General features: G+C 43.1%; 1 protein-coding gene across 9 annotated transcripts in view; it reads left to right on the plus strand.

Moving 5' to 3' along the window:
• ABI1 (abl interactor 1) overlaps nucleotides 1-20,170 on the plus strand; it is a 140,498-nt gene that overhangs the window by 82,304 nt on the left and 38,024 nt on the right. For all 9 annotated transcript variants that reach the window (XM_015414310.1, XM_015414311.1, XM_015414305.1 and 6 more), the window contains exon 3: nucleotides 18,379-18,555. In XM_015414310.1, coding sequence (XP_015269796.1) covers nucleotides 18,379-18,555 — 177 coding nt within the window. The remainder of the gene's footprint in view (nucleotides 1-18,378; nucleotides 18,556-20,170) is intronic.

The raw sequence follows: 20,170 nt of genomic DNA on the forward strand, positions 1-20,170 counted from the left end.
GATAGACTAGGGAGGAGCTGTAGATTATAATCTGCAACATCTAATACATTCAGTTTTTGTGGTTTTTAATGATGCAATGCAGACATGAAGTTTAAATGTGTATCGACAAAATATAAATGTTATGGCCTTAAATTATGCCAATGTGGTCTAGTATTGCAACTTCTTGTTCTGCTTTAAAAAAAAATCATGCAGAAGTGTACCCCATCCCTGTCCATCAGAAATCAAATTCATGGTAGATAGTGCTGGGGAGGAGCCAGTGGTCGTGGTGCATGTCGGCACCAACGATGTGGGGAAATGCAGTCGTGAGGTCCTGGAGGAGAAATTTAGGCTGCTGGGCAGGAAACTTAGGTCCAGGACCTCCAAGGTAGCCTTCTCAGAAGTGTTACCTGTTCCACGCGCAGGGCCAGAGAGACAGGCAGAGATCAGGAGTCTCAATGCGTGGATGAGACGATGGTGTAGGGGGGAAGGGTTCAGGTTTGTTAGGCACTGGGATACTTTTTGGAACAAGAGGGAGCTGTACAGGCGAGACGGTCTCCACTTGTCCCGAGAAGGAACCAGGCTGCTGGCACTTAAAATCAAAAAGGTGGCAGAGCAGCTTTTAAACTAAATATTGGGGGAAAGCCGACAGGAGATGAAAAGTCTCTGGTTCGGGTTGGCTCATCTGAGAGAGGTGAGGGGGTACCGGTTGCTTTTCTACAGGGAGGTGGATTGAAATTGTCCACAGAGGCCATGGCTGGTGACATGGACTGCCGGACAACGACTCGAGATAGCAAGAGGAAGGATGCAGGCTTAACTTGTAAGGGAAATTACAGCTGTTTCTATACAAATGCTAGAAGTGTCCGAGGTAAAATCGGGGAGTTGGAGTGCTTGGTGAGGGAGGGAAAAATAGACATTGTGGGTATTTCTGAAACTTGGTGGGATGAGGAAAATCAGTGGGACACAGTGATTCCCGGTTATATATTATATCGGAAGGATAGGGGGGGAAGGGTTGGAGGTGGGGTAGCTCTGTATGTCAGAGAGGGTATAAAGTCTAGAAAGATTGAGAGGCTAAGTGAATTGGATTCGCTTCTGGAAGTTCTATGGGTTGAAATAGGGGGGCCAAAAGGAAACTTAACACTGGGAGTTTGTTATCGCCCACCAGATCAAAAGATAGAGGAGGATTATAAAATGATGAATGCCTTAAAGATAGCAACTAGACAAAAACACTGTGTAATAATAGGTGATTTTAACTACCCACACATTGATTGGGTCAATATGTGTTCTAGCCGGGAAAAAGAGATTGAGTTTCTAGACACTCTAAATGACTGTGCTATGGAGCAGATGGTCACGGAACCTACCAGGGGAGAGGCGATCCTTGATTTGGTCCTAAGTAACACTCAAGACCTGGTGAGAGATGTAAAAGTGATTGCACCGCTTGGAAACAGTGATCATAATGTTGTTGAGTTCATCATTTGTACAAATAGAGAATTGGCCAAAAAGACTCACACAACCATTTTTAACTTTAAAAGGGGTAATTTCTCTGATATGAGGGGACACGTGGGGAGGAAACTGAAAGGAAAAGTAGAAAGGGTCAAAACAATTGGGGAAGCTTGGGATCTATTTAAAACTACGATCCTAGAAGCTCAAAAAATATATATTCCGCAGGTTAGGAAAGGCACAAACAGGTATAGGAAAAAGCCTGCATGGTTAACAAACAGAGTAATGGAGGCTGTAAAAAGTAAAAAGAATTCCTTTAAGCAGTGGAAAGCTAGTCACAGTGAGGCTGATAAAACGGAACACAGGCTATGGCAAATAAAATGCAAGTCTGAGGTCAGGCAGGCAAAAAGGGAATATGAGGAGCATATAGCAAAAAACGTAAAAACCAACAATAAAACTTTCTTCAAATACATTAGAAACAGGAAACCAGCCAGGGAGGCAGTGGGGCCCTTGGACGACCAAGGGGTAAAAGGAGTATTGAAGGATGATAGGGAAATGGCTGAGAAGCTAAATGCATTTTTTGCCTCCGTCTTCACTGTGGAAGATGAGAAGTGCTTGCCCACTCCAGAACCACTGATTTCAGGAGGGGTGTTGAAAGACCTGAGTCAGATTGAGGTGACGAGAGAGGAGGTCCTAAAACTGATAGACAACTTAAAAACTGAAAAATCACCAGGCCCAGATGGCATACATCCGAGAGTTCTGAAAGAACTCAAATGTGAACTTGTAGATCTCCTGACAAAGATATGTAATCTTTCCTTAAAATCTGCCTCCATTCCTGAGGATTGGAAGGTAGCTAATGTCACTCCCATCTTTAAAAAGGGTTCCAGAGGAGATCCGGGAAATTACAGGCCAGTCAGTCTGACGTCGATACCGGGTAAATTGGTGGAAACCATTATTAAGGAAAGAATTAGTAGGCACATAGATGAACAAAACCTATTGAGGCAGACTCAGCACGGTTTCTGTAAGGGAAGATCTTGTCTCACTAACCTGTTAGTGTTCTTTGAGGGGGTGAACAAACATGTGGACAAGGGGGATCCAATAGATATTATTTACCTTGACTTCCAGAAAGCTTTTGATAAAGTTCCTCATCAAAGGCTCCTAAGTAAGCTCAAAAATCATGGGATAGAAGGACAAGTCCTTTTATGGATCAAAAACTGGCTAGTTCATAGAAAACAGAGAGTGAGTGTAGGTGGGCAATTTTCTCAGTGGAGGGTGGTAAGCAGTGGGGTACCGCAGGGATCAGTACTTGGTCCACTGCTTTTTAACTTGTTCATTAATGATTTGGAGATGGGAGTAAGCAGTGAAGTGGCTAAATTTGCGGATGATACAAAGTTGTTCAGGGTGGTGAAAACCAGTGAGGATTGTGAGGCACTCCAAGGGGATCTGTCAAGGATGGGCGAGTGGGCGTCAACATGGCAAATGGGGTTCAATGTGGCCAAGTGCAAGGTGATGCACATTGGAGCCAAAAATCCTAAATATAAATACACATTGATGGGGTCTGAACTGGCAGAGACTGAGCAAGAGAGAGATCTTGGAGTTGTAGTGGATAACTCACTGAAAATGTCGAGACAGTGTGTGACTGCAATAAAGAAGGCCAATGCTATGCTGGGGATTATTAGGAAGGGTATTGAAAACAGATCAGCCAATATAATAATGCCCCTATATAAATCAATGGTGAGACCTCATTTGGAATACTGTGTGCAGTTCTGGGCACCACACCTTAAAAAGGATATTATAGCTTTGGAAAAAGTGCAGAAAAGGGCAACTCGAATGATAAAAGGGTTGGAACACTTTCCCTATGAGGAAAGGTTAAAGCGCTTAGGGCTCTTTAGCTTGGAGAAAAGACGACTGAGGGGTGACATGATCGAGGTTTATAAGATTATGCATGGGAAAGAGCAGGTAAAGAAAGAGGTACTTTTCTCCCTTTCTCACAATACAAGAACTCGTGGGCACTCCATGAAACTGCAGAGCGGTCGGGTTAGAACGGATAAAAGGAAGTACTTCTTCACCCAAAGAGTGATTAACACATGGAATTTACTGCCACAGGAAGTGGTGGGTGCTACAAGCATGGACGGCTTCAAAAGGGAATTAGATAAGCATATGGAGCAGAGGTCCATCAGTGGCTATTAGCCACAAGGTATAGCTAGGGGCTCTGGGGCAAGTGATGCTCTGTCTTCTTGGTGCCTGGGGGGGGGGGTCAACAATGGGAGGGCTTCTAATGTCCTGGCCCCACTGGTGGACCTCCTGATGGCACTGGTATTTCTGGCCACTGTGTGACACAGAGTGTTGGACTGGATGGGCCTTTGGCCTGATCCAACATTGGCGTCTCTTATGTTCTTATGTTCTTATCTCCCTCTTACCTTGCATTGCCCAGGTAGTTCTGAAAGCCCAGTTTTACAAATCGTGAGGACAAGAAACACTTTATGGGTTGGTTCCTGTTTAAACGTGTACACATGGAAGTGTGACTTCCTTGCCTCTTCTCTCTCATGGTAACCCAAAATGCCTCTTGAAATGCTGTTGTTGGGTGGAGGACCCCCTCCCACAGGAACAGCCAGAGGCAGGAGACGGAGGGCTGCCCTGGCCAGGGAGAGGCAGAGAGACCTGGCATCTGCTTGCATGCAGCGATCTTTTCAACGAGATCCAAACCTCTTTCTCTGAATGAAAGATGAGACTGTGTGTTGAATTCAGTGCCCCAAACCAAATCCTATGTGTACATGAGATGCATGCAACACTCTTTATGAAATCCATACTAAGACAATGCTATGGTCCCTTTCTACTTGCCAGTGAATGTTTCTGAAATGAGACTGTTTCGGCATAAACTGTGGAAATCACACGTCAATGATTTCTGCTTTTTAAAGTTAGCGTTTAAAATTTTGCAAAGTGCCAGAGATCCTGTGACCCAGTGAAGCGAAGCAGCTGCTATTTATGCAAATGCCAATCTTAACAGGTTTTGTTCGGCTAGAATAACAGGTGCTCAGAAGTAGCTATTAAAAACTGCGCTGCTGTTTTCTCCTTACTGTTTATATTGGCGCATTCTGATATCAGGCATCATCATCTTCATGCACTTGCATTTATGGGAGTGAGCAAGTTTCCTTGGAAGCACGTCATCAAATTTTCATATTCATTTCCCCCTCAACTAAGGTTGCTATAGTAGCCTTATCCCTCTTTCATTTTAGAGCAGTGATGATGAACTAATCAGGCAGGAGCCTCTTCATGGACAGAACTGTCCCCTACAGCTTTATCCTATGCATGTCTTACTCAGAAGTAAGTCTTGGAGGTGGTTTTTCCTTCTGTATTCGTGTGATGAATAGCTGGACATGCAATTAATGAAACACTCAGCTTTGAATCCCTTATCCTGTGGTCAGGGAATAGCAGCGGAATTGATCAACTCTCTTTAATTTTGCCGGAAGGAATACTTGTTTTCATTAAAATCCACCTAATTTGAGATAGATTTCAGGAGGGGATCAGCCTGTGATAAAGAGATTTCAGGGAGATAGATTTCAGGCAGATTACACACACACACGCGCACACACACACATCCTCCCTAAAACTCTTTATCATAGGCTGATCCCTCCCCCCCGGGGGGGGGGTTAATGGTTTCAGCCATAAGAACTTTGGGGTGACAAAATGCTTATATGTTATCATGCCTAAGAGTAGAACTTAAAGGCTGTGCTAGAACACAGGCTGCCGCAGAAACGGCATACCCATTTCACGTTCTTGCACAATGCATAACCTCGTATCTCCCTTGTGATCCCTTTGGGTATTTCCTTGCTCCACCCTACCTCATTGGTCAGGGGTGGGGGAGCCAACCACCACACAAAGTATGATGGCATCATGGCTCAGAGTGATTTTAGATATTACAGGAAAGGAGAAGAGTGTGGCACATTTAGGAGAAGTGGCTGAACACATGCTTTGTCTGCAGAAGTTCCCAAATTCAGCCTCCGACTGCTTCTGTTAAAACAGCAAAGATAGCAGATGTCAGGAAAGATCTTCCTCTGCTTGGCATCCTGAAGACCTACTGTCAGTCACAGTAGATAAGTTGAGCTGGATGGACCAGTGATCAGTGGAAGAAGCTTTGTATGTTCTTAAGACACAGGGTTCTCCTTGTCAACAGCCCCAAGCCCTGCATAATACAGAGTGGTCTTCCAGGTCCTTCCCATGTAACAGAACAGTGTTGTTGTTCAGTCGCGCCGTCGAATCCGACTAGTAGCCGCCAGAAATTTCCACTGACAGAAGGAGGGGCAGATTTCTGCCTGTTCTTCCCTCCTGCAACAGACCTCACTCATGCTGTTCATTGGGGGACCCTCGTCCCCCCAGAAACAGCATTTGGGGTGGACACTTTGGGCTCCAGCAGGAGCAGGGAAGAGGAAAAGTCACTTCTTTGAGCAGAGAGCTTTTCTGTAAGGAATCCTATATGTGTTTAAATTCTGTGCATGCCAGCATTATGTTGCTCTTCTCGCCTAAGGAAACATGTTGACTGGAAGGCTGCATGTGACTGGCTTGAAGTTCTTTGATCTAAAGCCAGTGCTATGCATGGCCACTTCTGGAAAAGCTAGTGATGGGATCTGAGATCTCAATCTACCTCTGTTCAGAACAGACTTGAACTTTTCAGCTGTCTGTCAACGAATAGTCATGTAGGAAGAGCAGGCGCAGGGAGTGCGGTTTACTGCAGTAACTGTAAAGTCATTTGTGTGGCTTGCTTTACCTTAATGCCAGTGAGAAATTCTGAAACCTGCTGACATCTCTCCTAAGGGCCTTTTTCCTGTTACATGGTAACCATTGTAAAAACATTTTTTTCTCTGAGGCTAAAAGAAAGTGCCCTACTTTGCAGGAGCTGCGGTCTGCAAAGGAACAATTTGGGCACGGGCTTTGCTTTTGCATTTCGAAAGCTGGAGTTGAATTAACTCTGACAGAAAATGCTTAGTGTTGTTAGCTATGTTGTAATACCCTTTTCAGCTGGAGGAAGAAAAATTACAGTCAAGTCTTCAGAGACTTGACTTGCAAGTGCTGGCAGAATTTAACATTCCCTTCTCCCGAATAACTCTGTAAAAGGGGGTATGAGATTTTAAAAACCTTGACTTTACATTACAGAGCAGTCATTTTTCTAAACCGACTAACTAGTTTGTCTCCTGGGGGTTATTTCCATGCCTAAAAGAGGAATTTGAAGAATATGCTTCATGTAGTTTCTTTTGGGTGATTAACCAGATCTGTGACACTTTTATATCCCTCCCTTCCTCCAGAAAGTGAAGGATATACCTGGTTCTCCCCTCTTTCGTTTTATTCTTGCAATGACCGTGTGAGGTAAGTTAGGCTGAGAAAGGAGTGTGCATAGGTGTGATCAGATGACCCAGAGGCTCAATAGGGATTGAAGCCAGATTTCCCCAGTCCTAATCTGGCACTGTAACCACACTGAATCCTTTAACTAGATTTAAGCCTTCCGAGTATTGGGGGCCAAAGAAAGGGCTGAGAGACAAACTCTTAACCAGGAATAAATTACAAAGGGTGCAAATACCCACATTCCAGTTTTTGGGGATCCTTTAAAAGCTACTCCCAGAGCAGCCATCTAGAATGACATTACATTAGGTTCTTGCTGGAAACAGTTATCCCCCTTGCCCCACATCTGGAAAAAATATGCGCATGCATGGGCTCCTTTAGTTCATGGTCCAGAATTTGAAACTAAGTTTGGGTTCACGTGTCACAGTCGACCAGTTAAGTAAACCCAGTGTGTAGCTGGGTTTGGATGTGACCCCCGTTTCTCCTCTCTTTGCACAGAATCTTATTTATTCACTTAAAACATTTGTATCCCTCAAGTGGTTAAGACGCTGAATTGCAGGCTGTGGAAGGTCAGTAGTTCAGCAGTTCGAGACCCGAGTGTGCTGCATGACGGAGTGAGCTCCCGTCTCTAGTTCCAGCTCCTGCCAGCCTAGCAGTTCAAAAGCAAGAAATTGCAAGTAGATAAATAGGTACCACTTCGGTGGGAAGGTAACAGCGTTCCGCGCACCTTGGTGTTTAGTCATGCCGGCCACATGACCACGGAAACGTCTTCGGACAGCGTTGGCTCTTCGGCTTTGAAACGGAGATGAGCACCGCAACCCTAGAGTTGGATTCGACTGGCTTTTGAGCAAGGGAACCTTTACCTATCCCACCATATCTCCCTTGTCTCAAGGCAGTAATTGTGATGAAAAACTTTGATTTCCTGTGGCGTACAAATGCTGATGTGTAGGATAACCAGAGTTAGCTTTTCCTCTTGTTAACTGTAATTCTAAATTTGGTTTAAACACTGGTTTATAATTCTTGTTCTCATGGGGGTAGGTGATTAGCTCCACCTAACCCACATTTGTGTGTCATGGACAGTTTTTAACTGCAGTTCTTTATGTGACCTGTAAGAGTTGAACATATGTAGCCAACCAAGTTCATGCCCACTCTCTGTACCGTGATCTTCAAACCATTGTTTGCCAAGAAACCCAGGTTAACAAAAACCATAATTAAGGCCATGCAACCCATAACAGTATTTAAATGATAAGAATTTATACAGAGGTGGGGCTAGGGTGAGTGGTGAACAACACACAATCCTACACGCAGCTCCTGGTTCCGTAACCATCGTTTAAGAAATGGGAGCATTTTCTCAGGTGATCACTTAGTAATTTTTCATGCTTTTTACTCACTATAAGCCAAAGTGATGAGCTAGGCTAGGAATTCAACAAACTATCAGGAATATTGTATCGATTAATAAAAGGTTATCTATGCCTGTGTGATGTCGTTACTGTTGCCTCCTCTGAGTAATTCCTCACACACCCCCAACTGATATTCTTAAATTCTGTCAGGTATGCTAAACAACAGTGTAAGATTTCTTGTAACAAAATGCCTGCACGGAACAGTAAATTCTCAATACTTTATTATGTAGCAGTGCTGTATAGTTATCCATAATGGCTTGAGAGGAGAGCAATACAAATGGATGTAGATCTGAACTTCCCATGATTTTAGCTAATAAACATTTGTTTATGGTAGGGACCTGTCGAGTGCATTAACTGAGATGTATGACATCTTGTTAAATGCACTTTACTGGAATAGGAGTGCTGGAGTTTCTGTTCTGCATTCCAGTGATGTAACAGAACTCAGATTATTTGCGTTATTGTGAAGAATTAAGAAGTTAGGAAAACTTTTGCTCTCCATGTTTGAGCTCTTGTACAGGAGATGGCTAAATGAGTTAATTTTTTTAGAGGTTTCATTGGGTTAGCCCGATATTACCATTGATTTTTATTGGATTTAGAGTAACTCCATACCGAACAATCATTGGTGTTGCACCATTGTTTTGTGCAACAAATGAGTGACTTTGGATTCTACATGTGACTGTATACAACTTCAAACAACACTGTATAGAGATCTGTGAAACTTGATTGGACCACATTTCCCACATACATGTATACTGTGGTTTAAAATGTAGGGTTTGTGTATGAGTTCACACAGTGACCATTTGCTAAAAGTGGTTTTGGTGTAAGATTATTAGCAATCGTAGTTAGGGGCATGCATTCTGCATAAACCAAGCCGAATGAATACCCGAAAAATACCTTATTGGTCTGCTGATGTAGCTGAGCCTGAAAAAAGCCAATTTTCTTCGGGTTGTTTTCGCTATACTGAACCTTAAACCCAGCTGCCAGCCATTTAAACCTAACAGCTGATAGGTGGAGGCACGTTTCAGCTGTTGGATTTAAATACCTGTCTCACAGCCATTTCAGCACCCCATTTCACTTCCCTTGCTCCGAATGGGGGGGAGCCAAAGGTGAGGCTGAAATGGCTTCCTCCCATGTAAACCAGTCAGTGCAGGGTTTGCCTGCCAGCTGACTAGTTTACAGGGGAGGAAGCCTTCAAAGCCCTTCATTTGGTTCCCCTTGGCTCCAGAACGGGGGGGGGGGAGCAAAAGGGAGGGCTGAAATGGCTTCCTCCCCTGTAAACCAATCAGCTGGCTGGCAGACCTCTGGGCTGATTGGTTTACATTGGAGGAATGCCTTATTTTCCCTCCCCGAGCCTCCCCCCCCCCATGGCGGGGAGACTCAGAGAGGAAAGGAAGAGAGAGAAGGCATGTTTGGTGTAGTGGTTAAGAGCATGGACTAATCTGGGAGAACTGGGTTTGATTCACCACTTCTCCACATGCTGTTCTCTCAAGGGCAGTTCTTGAGAGAGCTCTCTCAGCCCCACCTTCCTCACAGGGTGTCTGTTGTGTGGAGGGGAAGGGAGAGGGATTGTAAGCCACTCTGAGACTCCTTCAGTAGCGAAGGGTGGAATATAAATCCAATCTCTTCTCCTCCTCCTCCTTCTTCCCCAGCCCACTCGGGGAGGGAAAGAAAGGCATTTAAACATGCCTTCCCTCTCTGTGGTGGGGCAGCTGGGGAATGTATGGCAGAAAGAGAAGGCATGTTTAAATGCCTTTCCCCCCCCCCCCCCCGAGCCGGCTTAAAGCCATTTTAAAGTGTAGGCCTGTGTATGAGCTCACGCAGTGACCAGTTGCTAAAGGTTGTTTCGGTGTAAGGTTATTAGCAGTCGTAATGTGTGAATCTACTTTTAGACAAGTTTGGCTTTCGGGGGATAGGGCCTATAGTTAAATCTCCCTTCCAGCTTCCTGCCACTTACTTCAGTGATGCAGAGCTTGAAGTATCAGTGTGGGAATAAGGCTTCCAGTATGAATCTTTCCCGTATGAATCTAGGAGCAGAATGTAAATACTCTTCTGTTTCGGTGTGTTCACACATTTGCAGTATCTTGTGTCTCAGAACAATACATAATGTGCAAGCTGTGTGCTAGATGTAGGGCTGGTTATGTCAAATGACTCAGAGCTGTCAAAAGAAAATTACTCTGAAAACATCAATCCTCTGCATTTTTTTTTCTTCTTTGAAGGATTTTCCTTCTTTCTCAGACAAAATGCAGCTTTGAGTACTGGCAAACATCAGGGAAATAGTCTTTCATGTCCTTTTGAAGAGCTTCTCTTCTGAATCCTCTTTGACTTCCAGAAAAGACTAAGCCTGATGGCCAAGCAATCTAATGCATTCTTTTCATTGTTTGAACTCCTTGGTATGTTTCTCTGCCTCTCATTCTTCCATTCTGGAGGCCAGAGTTCATGGTTTGGTTTTAAGTTCCTGGTTGATGCTGTTGTTTAGAGGACTAAGCCACCTAAACCTGTTGAATACAACAATCCAACAAGTGTACATGAACCCAGTGTGAACAATACTGTTGCCTATATTGTACTTGAACAAGTGTACATGAACAATCCAATGATACATCTGTGATACCGGCACCTGTCTCCCACAAGGTCTACTCCCTTTGGTTTACATTGCTAATTTTCAAACTGGTGCAAAGCAGTTCAAAGCTACCTTCTCAGGATTGGCCTTTCCCCCCAGGTGCTTCTGTTATGTGGAATGGAACAGGCAAAAAAAATAGTGAAGCAAAGAATTAAGGACATTGAACGTCAAACTGATATTGCTAGCGTACAAAATATTATGAGGGCAAGTATTAAAAATACAGTTGAGCCAGCGGATTATCTAACATCATTGGAAGTAAAAGGGCTCAGAAGAGCCTTCTCCTTAGCTAGATGCTCTGCCCTCCCTTCCGCTGTACTTGATGGGAAATATAAGAACATTCCTTACGCGGAAAGGCTTTGCACCTCCCCGCTCAGGGAGATAGAGACTTTAGAACATATGTTTTTCAAATGCCCACACTGTGAGGTGGCGCGTAGAGAGATTATCACCCCTCTGATAGGAAAAAAAACTTGGGTCTGCCAGAAAAAAACTAAACTTGAATTTCTTCTAATTGACAAACACCCTAAAATCACTCATCAAGTAGCCAGGTTTTGTAAGGTGATACCCAGGTCATGGAAGTTGCTGAGTGGTTAGATGCAAGTGTAATTTATATACTAGTTTCGAACACATTTTATTTGGAAGTGTTTTATTTTTATATTTAAAATTTTTATATTAGCTTTTAATTTTCTGGCCTGCATTATCTGTAATGCGCGCACACACACACATCTGTAAGCATATCTGGTCTAAGGAGTGTAATAGAAATAAACTAAACTAAACCTGTCTTAGTTCCAGAGATTAGCTTGGGTTCTTGAAAGTCCCTCTAGTTTAGGGGTCCCCAGTCTTGTTTGGTGTGTGGGCACTTCTGGAATTTTGAGAATGGGGAGTGGGCACCACCACTAAATGGCTGCCATGGAGTGCTACGGCCAGTCACAAGATGTTGGTAGGTTGCAAGCCAGATATTCTCCTGTGATAGAGGTAGCTATTTCTGAATGGGGGCGCCCTTCAGACATACTAGTGATGTCTTCTGGGTTCTTCTGAAATATTTCCTACTCCAGTGAGGTATAGGGAAGCCAGGACTGGCTAGTTGCTTTGGGGAAGAAACACAGGGGAACCCAAAAGCGCATCAGTGAGTTCTGTGGTGTTCACGGGCACAACTGTGGAGACTACTGACCATATTCTAAAAGCTAAGGATATTCCATACAAAACCATCATTTCACTATGATTATAGACATTGGAAAAATCCAAGTGTGAGGGGGATGTTGTGTAAAAATTCCATTCCATGAAAAAAAATGTGTGCTTGTGAGGGTAATTAAGGCAGGAGAGACACTTATGGGACTGTTCTTTTATTGTGGGATTAGAACAAAATTGCTTTCTTTTCTTATTAGAAAAATCCAATATTGGCCTGATTGTAGGCAAACATGACTTTAAAATAATGGGGACCAAGATCATCTTATTGCCTATATTGTAGCTACTTTGCTTACCAGACTGCAAAAAATGATAACAAATATTATGAAAGCAAATGCTACAAATTGTTTGTACATTTCCCTATTGCTGCTTTTTGTTTTACAAGGAATTCTGTGTACTATACTGTAAAGCCTTATTGTACTGTGTTGTCTTAACGGTGGCTTTCTGATAACACAAGAATATGTGACATATTTCTGTTGTGTTCTGCACCTGTAAACCTGATTTCAAAGGGCTGGCACATCTGGCTGCATTTGGCAAAAAAAATGGTCCTAGGGCCTTCCCAGTTTTGAAAGAACTTGGAAGCAACATCTGGTGAAGCATGAGAAGCTGCATTTGGGGTGGGTGGGAGGAATGGGAAAGCCCTGATGTGTGTGCCTGCAGTAATTCATACGTGCCTGACATGACTTTTGGTACTCAGGCCACAAAAAGGTCTACCCACAATGGGTATGTGTTTGGAGGCTGAATCAAGATTTGATGCTAGGTATTGCAGGGTCTGTCCCCCTCCCCTTATTTTTCTTCCTTCCTGCAATCTGCCCTACTTGTTGGAATGTGTAGATTTTGTTAAAATTCCTGTCCACAACATTTTTTGGGCGAAACATGGAGCTGCTCTACATTACATTTTATGGGGTTCCAGTTCATTTAACATGGTGATATCTAAAGGCCATTACTTACTTAGCATAAATCTCAGGATATGTTGGGGAAGCTGCATTTCTTCCTCACAAGGCTGACATTACAAGCGATTTAAATGTAGCAGCACCTGAGCGTAATGAGTCTGTTTTCATGAGGTAATTTCACATATTTGGCAATTATCTCCTCTCAGACTAGAAGAGGGTGCTTTAATTTTTCTTGAGCCTGCTTAAGGGAAATATGACCTAACATTACCTTATACAAATTAGCAACTAAGTTTGGAACTGCTTTTGTTTTAATCGAGGTGTGGCTTCCCTCCAGCTGAAGGAAGCAGTATATGGAAGCTAAGGTGGCCATGTCAACGACCTGTGGGGTCTGGGTTCAAATCTAAGCTCAGGTTTGGAATCAAGTTCTCTTCATTGGTTTTGGCTGCAAGAGATTTAACCCTCTGGAACTGTACCAATTATTGGCTCCTTTCATGGTCACAGTAGCTTGGGATATGTATACATTAGTGACAGAAAGAAAATAAAGAGACATGCCAGTGTTTTAAAAGTGGGTTTCACCATATCCAAGACTCTGTCCCTTTTGTAGCTTTGGTACTGACTACAAGATCTTGAGAATCAGTTCTCAGTTTTTTTTAAAAAAAATATTTCTCTAATGGCTGTAAAGATGGGCCACATATTTGAACAATTGAGGCCATGTAACTGACTGAAGAAGTGAACAGCTAGTACTAAGCCAGCTGTTTCCCTCTTTTCCCACTGATTATGGCCCCAATAATAGCCATAACATAAGAGCCCTGCTGGATCAGACCAGTCATCCATCTAGTCCAGCATTCTGTATCACACAGTGACCAGCTGGTTGCTTTGGAGAACCACCAAACCGAGAATAGAGGCCAAGGCCTTTCCCTGATGTTGCTTCCTCCCACCGGTATTCAGCCATTGGATCGTAACTCTTTCTTCTGTTTCAATAACACTGTCATCTGTTTTGGAGGTAATGGTCCATTATGGAGTGCATCCCTGTCATAATAGGTGCTTCCTGCTCATTGCACGAAACTGGTCTTGCATGATCAGAAGGTGTCTGGTGCTGGTGAAACATGCTCCACAAAGGAATCCAGTCTCCGCAACAGAGGACAATGCTGCCAAGATAGAAGGGAGGGTTAGAATCCAAGACAGGTCATTGCATATGATTATTTATTTAAACACATTTGTTAACCATCTTTCTTCCTTATGGAGCCCCAAGGTAGTTTACAAACAGAGATAAAACAGGTAGAATAAAATACATTAAAAACAGAAAACCAACATTTAAAATCACTACTCAGGACTGTTACTAAACTTAAACGCAGTCCTAAATAAAATGGTCTTCAACTACCTCCTGAAGGTCAAAAAGTGAGGGGCCAGGTGCACCTCCCTGGGGGGTTGTTCCAAAATCATGGGACTGCCACTGAAAAGGCCCTCTCTCGTGCATCCTCCAAATGAGTGCCTTTGATGGGGTTGTCAGGAGGGCCTCTCTCCCTGTGATCTTAATTCCTGGGCAGGAACATATGGGAGAAGATGGTCCTTCAGATGACCCAGTCCCATGCCATGAAGGTCTTTAAAGGTCAAAATCAACACCAGTGGATTAGTAGCCATTGTAATTGCTATAGTATTGGGGTCACATGCTCCTGATAGCTGGCTACAGCATCTTGCACTAGCTGCAGCCTCCACTGTTCAAAGGTAGCCGAAGTAGAGCACATTGCAATGTTCCAGTCTGGACGTAACTAAGACATGGATCACTGTGGTTAGATCTGACTCACCCAGGAATGGATGCAGTTGATGGACCAGCCAAAGCTGAGCAAACACACTCCGAACCACCACAGTCACCTGTTTTTCTAAGGAGAAGAAGGGATTGGATTTATACCCCACCCTTCACTCCTCGAAGGAGTCTCAGAGTGGCTTACAGTCTCCTTTCCCTTCCTCTCCCCACAACAGATACCCTGTGAGGTAGGTGGGGCTGAGAGAGCTCTGAAAGAACTGCTTGTGAGAGAACAGACTCTTCCAAGAGTGCCCTGAGTTACCACCCACTCGAGCACCTTGCCCAAGAATGGAAGATTGGAGACTGGCTGGATGTTCTCCAACACAGTAGGGCTTAGGGAGGGTTTTTTCAAAACAGGTCTAATCACTGCCTCCTTGAGTATGGATGGTACAACCCCCTCCCTCAAGGAAACAGTTACCAGTCCCCTTATCCACTCAACCGGGTCCCCCTCTGGCAGTTTTTATCAGCCAGGAACAGCAAAGATCAGGAACACAGGTGGTAGGTCTCACCTCTCTATGGATCTTGTCCATGTCCTTGAGCTCCACAAGTCGAAAAGTATCCATATAAATTGAACAAAAAGGTGCCAAAGGTATATCGTCTGAACATGCATCCACACTAGTATCTCACCCAGAGTTGATCTGGGGAATTTTGTCTGCAAAGTAAGTAGCAAATTCATCACAATGAGCTGTCATGTGGTCAGAATCCAGTTAGTAGGGTTGCCTGGTCTCCTGCTGCAGTGGGAGATCTCCTGCCAGCAGCTGCCATTTGGCAGGCCACCAAGGAAAAATAAACCAAAAATTACTGGTGCAACGAAGGCATAATGTCATTTCTGGGGTGAACCCAGAAGTGATGTTACAGTGCTCTAGGTTTCAGCAGACGATTCAGTAGAAACTCTGTGGTAAAACTATAGAGTTTCTACTAAATCCTAGAGTGACATGATATCACTTAAAACTGCACCCCAGAAATGACATCATGCCGTTCACATGATGGTGCTCCATGTATCTCCTTCCCCCATCTCTGTTGGCAACCCCAGTGATTAGTATTGTGTGCACAGTTACTACAGACATTGGCATTTTGGTCTGCACTGAGAGATTGGGCATGTGTATCTGAATGTTAGGGATGCTGAGGATGCTGCTGCCTACACTCATTACATGCGCATGTAAATCTGTGCACATGGGCTGTCAGTGAACTCACATCATCTGTGTATACCAGTGCTAATCTGTGGATATGGAAAGCAGATTTGTCTATGTTCCCCCTTTTTGCCTGTGTGTAGTAGTATCCATTGTGGGTCTGTGTTCATCTAAAGTCTGTTCTGCATGCACAGATTCTTTGCTGAAAACAGGCTTTTATCTGGGAAGAGAGAAGTTACTTCATTGGTGCACTGTTGCTAAGCCTAAAATTGTGTCTTAATGCAATAGGAACCATTGTAATTGAAACTAGATCAGCTACTTTTCTCAACCATTAATACATACTGATTTAAAACACAACATTTTGAAATAAGGTGGTGGAGATGGCCTCACCGTGAGCAGGACTTCAGTCTTTTATCTTACTCTATTCTATTTTAATTGGAAGATATACTGCTAAATCCCCAGCACTTTCTGAGTAAACACAAGCAATACCTTCATATAATTTAATATCCCGCGTTTTCTATCACAGGTTAATAGAAAGGCTTTGTAGAGGTAGAAGAGGTTCATTGGCAGACTGGAAATGTAATTCCTATTCAAAGATGAGGATAAAACACATCGTTGACGCATCCAAACTTTCTCTTAAAAATTACTATGGAGTACTGGAGCATGTATTCTACTCATCCTTTTGGGGATGTCAAAATGAACCAGAGATCCTTAATCTTTTCTCTTTCTTCCACTCCTGTCTTTTAAGTTGTTGCTTAAAATACCATGCATCCTATTTAATGGTATGGCAAACAGAAAATGATAGGTTTATTATCACTTTAATTAATAAAAGTTTATGATGGCTTAGATTATTCTAAAAAATTGTTGACAACCTAACTGATTAACACATATTTCCACATGTGTTTTGCTGGGTTAACTTTACCTTTAGCTTACCATCGGCATGTCCTATGCTTACAGCAGATTTATGGACTTTCGCTTTTTATGGTATCTCTCTAAGTAGGATTCATACATTAATCATGCCTTGTCATTACAGAAAAAAGTCTTGGGAATACTTATGCATTCCCTCCTTTTCCACCTCTTGCGCATGGCTCAGAAAAGTAATTGCTTCTGTTTTTGAAAACAACCCATAGTCTATGAATTGACTCTTTAATACTGATTTGGAGGCAAGAGGACACAGGATAGTTCTGGCTTGGATGCAATAACAAATCGTAGCTTGCAAAGGTGGAAGGGATTGATTCCTGAGCTGGTGGGGAGGGAGTGAAACAAAGAATTTTCAATGCTCGTCATTACATTTGAATTATGGGTTTGTGTACCCACAGTCTAGGAGATTCCTGTGGCAAGGCAGCTAATAACGTGAGAAGGCTATAGCAGGGGTCCCCAACCTTTTTTTAGCCTTCAGTCAAATTTGGAATCCTGACACGGCATGGTGGGCACAGCAACAAATGACTGCCACAAAATGGCTACCGCAGGGGGCAGAGCCTGCCACAAAATGATTGCCACAGTGTAACTTCAGTAAGATAATGTAGATCCTTGTGCTGTGGTGGCAATTATTGCCAAAGCACCATTTAAAAAAAAAAATTGCACCACTAATCAGGTCTTCAATATTCAGTCAGAAGCCTTGCTGTGCAAAAGCCCTTCTTGGCCCCGCCTACTTCCTGGCCCCTACCTGGCCCTGCCCATGGCACCCATGGAAACCAGTTTGGGGACCCTTGGGCTATACTTTTAGAGGGGTCATAAGAACATAAGAGAAGCCAATGTTGGATCAGGCCAGTGGCCCATCCAGTCCAACACTCTGTCACACAGTGGCCAAAAGTACCAGGTGCCATCTGAGCAGAACTTGTGAGTAGTTAAGGATGGAATGTGGTAGAACAGCTTGCTAAATTCTGTTTCCTCTGATGAGAATATTTAAATACTCCAGGCATCCTGTTGCTGTCATATTCTCCAACAACCATAGTTACTCAAAAATTCTGAATTCTGGTTTATGGGGGTACACAGTTTAACCTGACTGTGGACTTTGGGTTTCCTGGTGTGAGAATATTAGTCCTTCTAGGACAAGTACTTCTATTTATTCCTATATGTGCATTGGGTTTTTTTCTTCTTCCTTGGTACAACTCCAGGTGAGGAAATTTCCTTCCCTGGGAAGTTATGTGAGTGGAATTTTATTTACTTTTACTAGCTTCCATTTGTGTAGTTAGCATTGGGGAAGCATAAAAATGAATATTCTAGCCATCTTCCAGTTACAAGACTGTTCCAATAAATACAGCATTTTTGGAGCAAGGGTATATTTTATGTATGCTAACTTTTCTTCACACTGTTCCTCTTCTGATGATTCATTTAGATTCAGAACCTGCCTTTTCAAAAAAGATCAAGCCCAGTACTGTCAGCTGAGCACTAAAAAACCAGGTGTCCCAGTGCCCAGAACCTAAATCAAACAGGGCCAGGGGAGATGACAGAGAGGAAAGCCCAGTGAAAAACAGATGTTAATTAATTTGCTGAAAGGTATTACAGACATTCTGCAAATCTGCTTGCTTGAGTCCAGTGTTTAACATCTTTACATCGTGATATTTGTAAACCTGTGGATTTTGCTTTTTTAAAAATGTAGACGGTGGACATACACAAAGAGAAAGTGGCACGTAGAGAGATCGGCATTTTGACAACCAACAAGAACACATCCAGAACTCATAAAATCATTGCACCAGCAAACATGGAGCGTCCTGTAAGGTATATTCGAAAGCCTATAGACTACACAGTGTTGGATGATGTGGGCCATGGTGTAAAGGTAAGGAGTCAAGTTTTCCCCATCCCCAATTATTTGCAGTAGCAAACAGTACCTGAAATTTGTATTATTCCTTGTGAAATAAATTTCTCTGCAATAATTGGCTGCTTTTGTGTCATGGTCAGTGTCTTGTTCCTCAAACATATGTCCTGCCTCTGTATGAACTTATTTCACCTTTTGTAGGTCCCCTCTGACATGCTGATAATTTATTTATTTATTTATTATTTATTTGTTAGACCTTTACCCCACCCTCCCGCCAAAGTGGCTCAGGGCAGTTTACAGTAGTTAAAAACCAGTATACAATTAATAGAATATCAAGTCTAAAACAATACAATCGATAAAATATCAAAATACAACTTATTAAATTTAAGATTAAGATATGGCGGCCATCTGTTATAAAGTGCAAGTAGTTATGTGGAACGGTCAGTGTGGTCAGACTATTGAAACGCTTGCCGGAACAGCTCGGGCTTTACCGCTCTACGGAATTGTTGAAGATCCCGTAGAGCTCAAATTTCATTTGGGAGCTGATTCCATAATACCAGTGCAGCTAACATTTCTTTGGCATGAACAGAGATCTCATGCACAAGTGTTAATATCCCAGCTACACACACAGAGAAGATATATATTAGGTCAAAATTATTTGCATTTCTGAACAAATGTAATATGGCATATGGTCCATTGAACCTGGTGGGATATAAATACTGAACTAACAAGCACGGGGTGGGGCTGTAAAGTCTTCCAATAGTAGTGCTCCCCATACTGCACATACATATGTGCATTTGTGCATGCTTACACTCTTATGTGGGTCCATATTTTGAAGGGTCCAGAGAAGGAGAACAAAAACAGCTGTAATCTTAGTTTTGTGGACATTTTGGAGGTGTGTGTGTGTGTGTAACAAGCTAGGGATTGTGTAGCTTGCTGCTTTCAAATGGGAGCACAGCAATGGCAGTACTAATAGTGGACTGTTTTAATGTTATACATTTTAAATTGGTGGTATGGTGACTCGAAGCCAGTTCGAAAAAGGCCTGGAGCTTGTTTGTGTGCTTCTGTGACTGCTCTAGAAGCTGCAAGTATCGTCTGATCCTGAAATTTACCTGTGCCACTTGCTTTCCTCAAGTCTGTAGAACCCTGTTGTTCCAGCTGTCGTTTTGCTGTGTCATCCCAGCACCATACCCCACTTGAGTTTCTTCTGTGGACTGCTGGAGAGAGACCTGAGCTGCAGTTTGAAATGCTGCTATAAAAATCCCTCTCCATTGTTTTATGCTCAGTGGGCTCTCGTTGTCATCCTCTTGAGGAAGACAAGGGCAGGGAGAATAGAAGATCACCCCAGAGGCCCTGATATCTTAAGGGGCCTCTGGACTGGGCTCTTATTCTTGGTGGTAGCGGGTGGACCAAATACTTTTTGGGTGTCATTGGGCTTTCTGCTAATCTTTGGGTCTTGGCAGGTTTCCACCCATGCTAATCCTTTTTATCAGTACTATAAGGGACACTCACCTCACAGTTAGACAACCTATGGCTTAGAGCTATGTGTAACTCTCAGAAACACGTTGTCTTGATGAAGGATTCAATCAGAGTGATGCTTTTAAAGCAATTACTGGCTTTGAAAAGTTACTGCTTT

The sequence above is a fragment of the Gekko japonicus genome, unplaced genomic scaffold, assembly GCF_001447785.1.
Source record: "Gekko japonicus isolate JY-2015 unplaced genomic scaffold, Gekko_japonicus_V1.1 scaffold80, whole genome shotgun sequence".
In the NCBI taxonomy this organism is placed as follows: Eukaryota; Metazoa; Chordata; class Lepidosauria; order Squamata; family Gekkonidae; genus Gekko; species Gekko japonicus.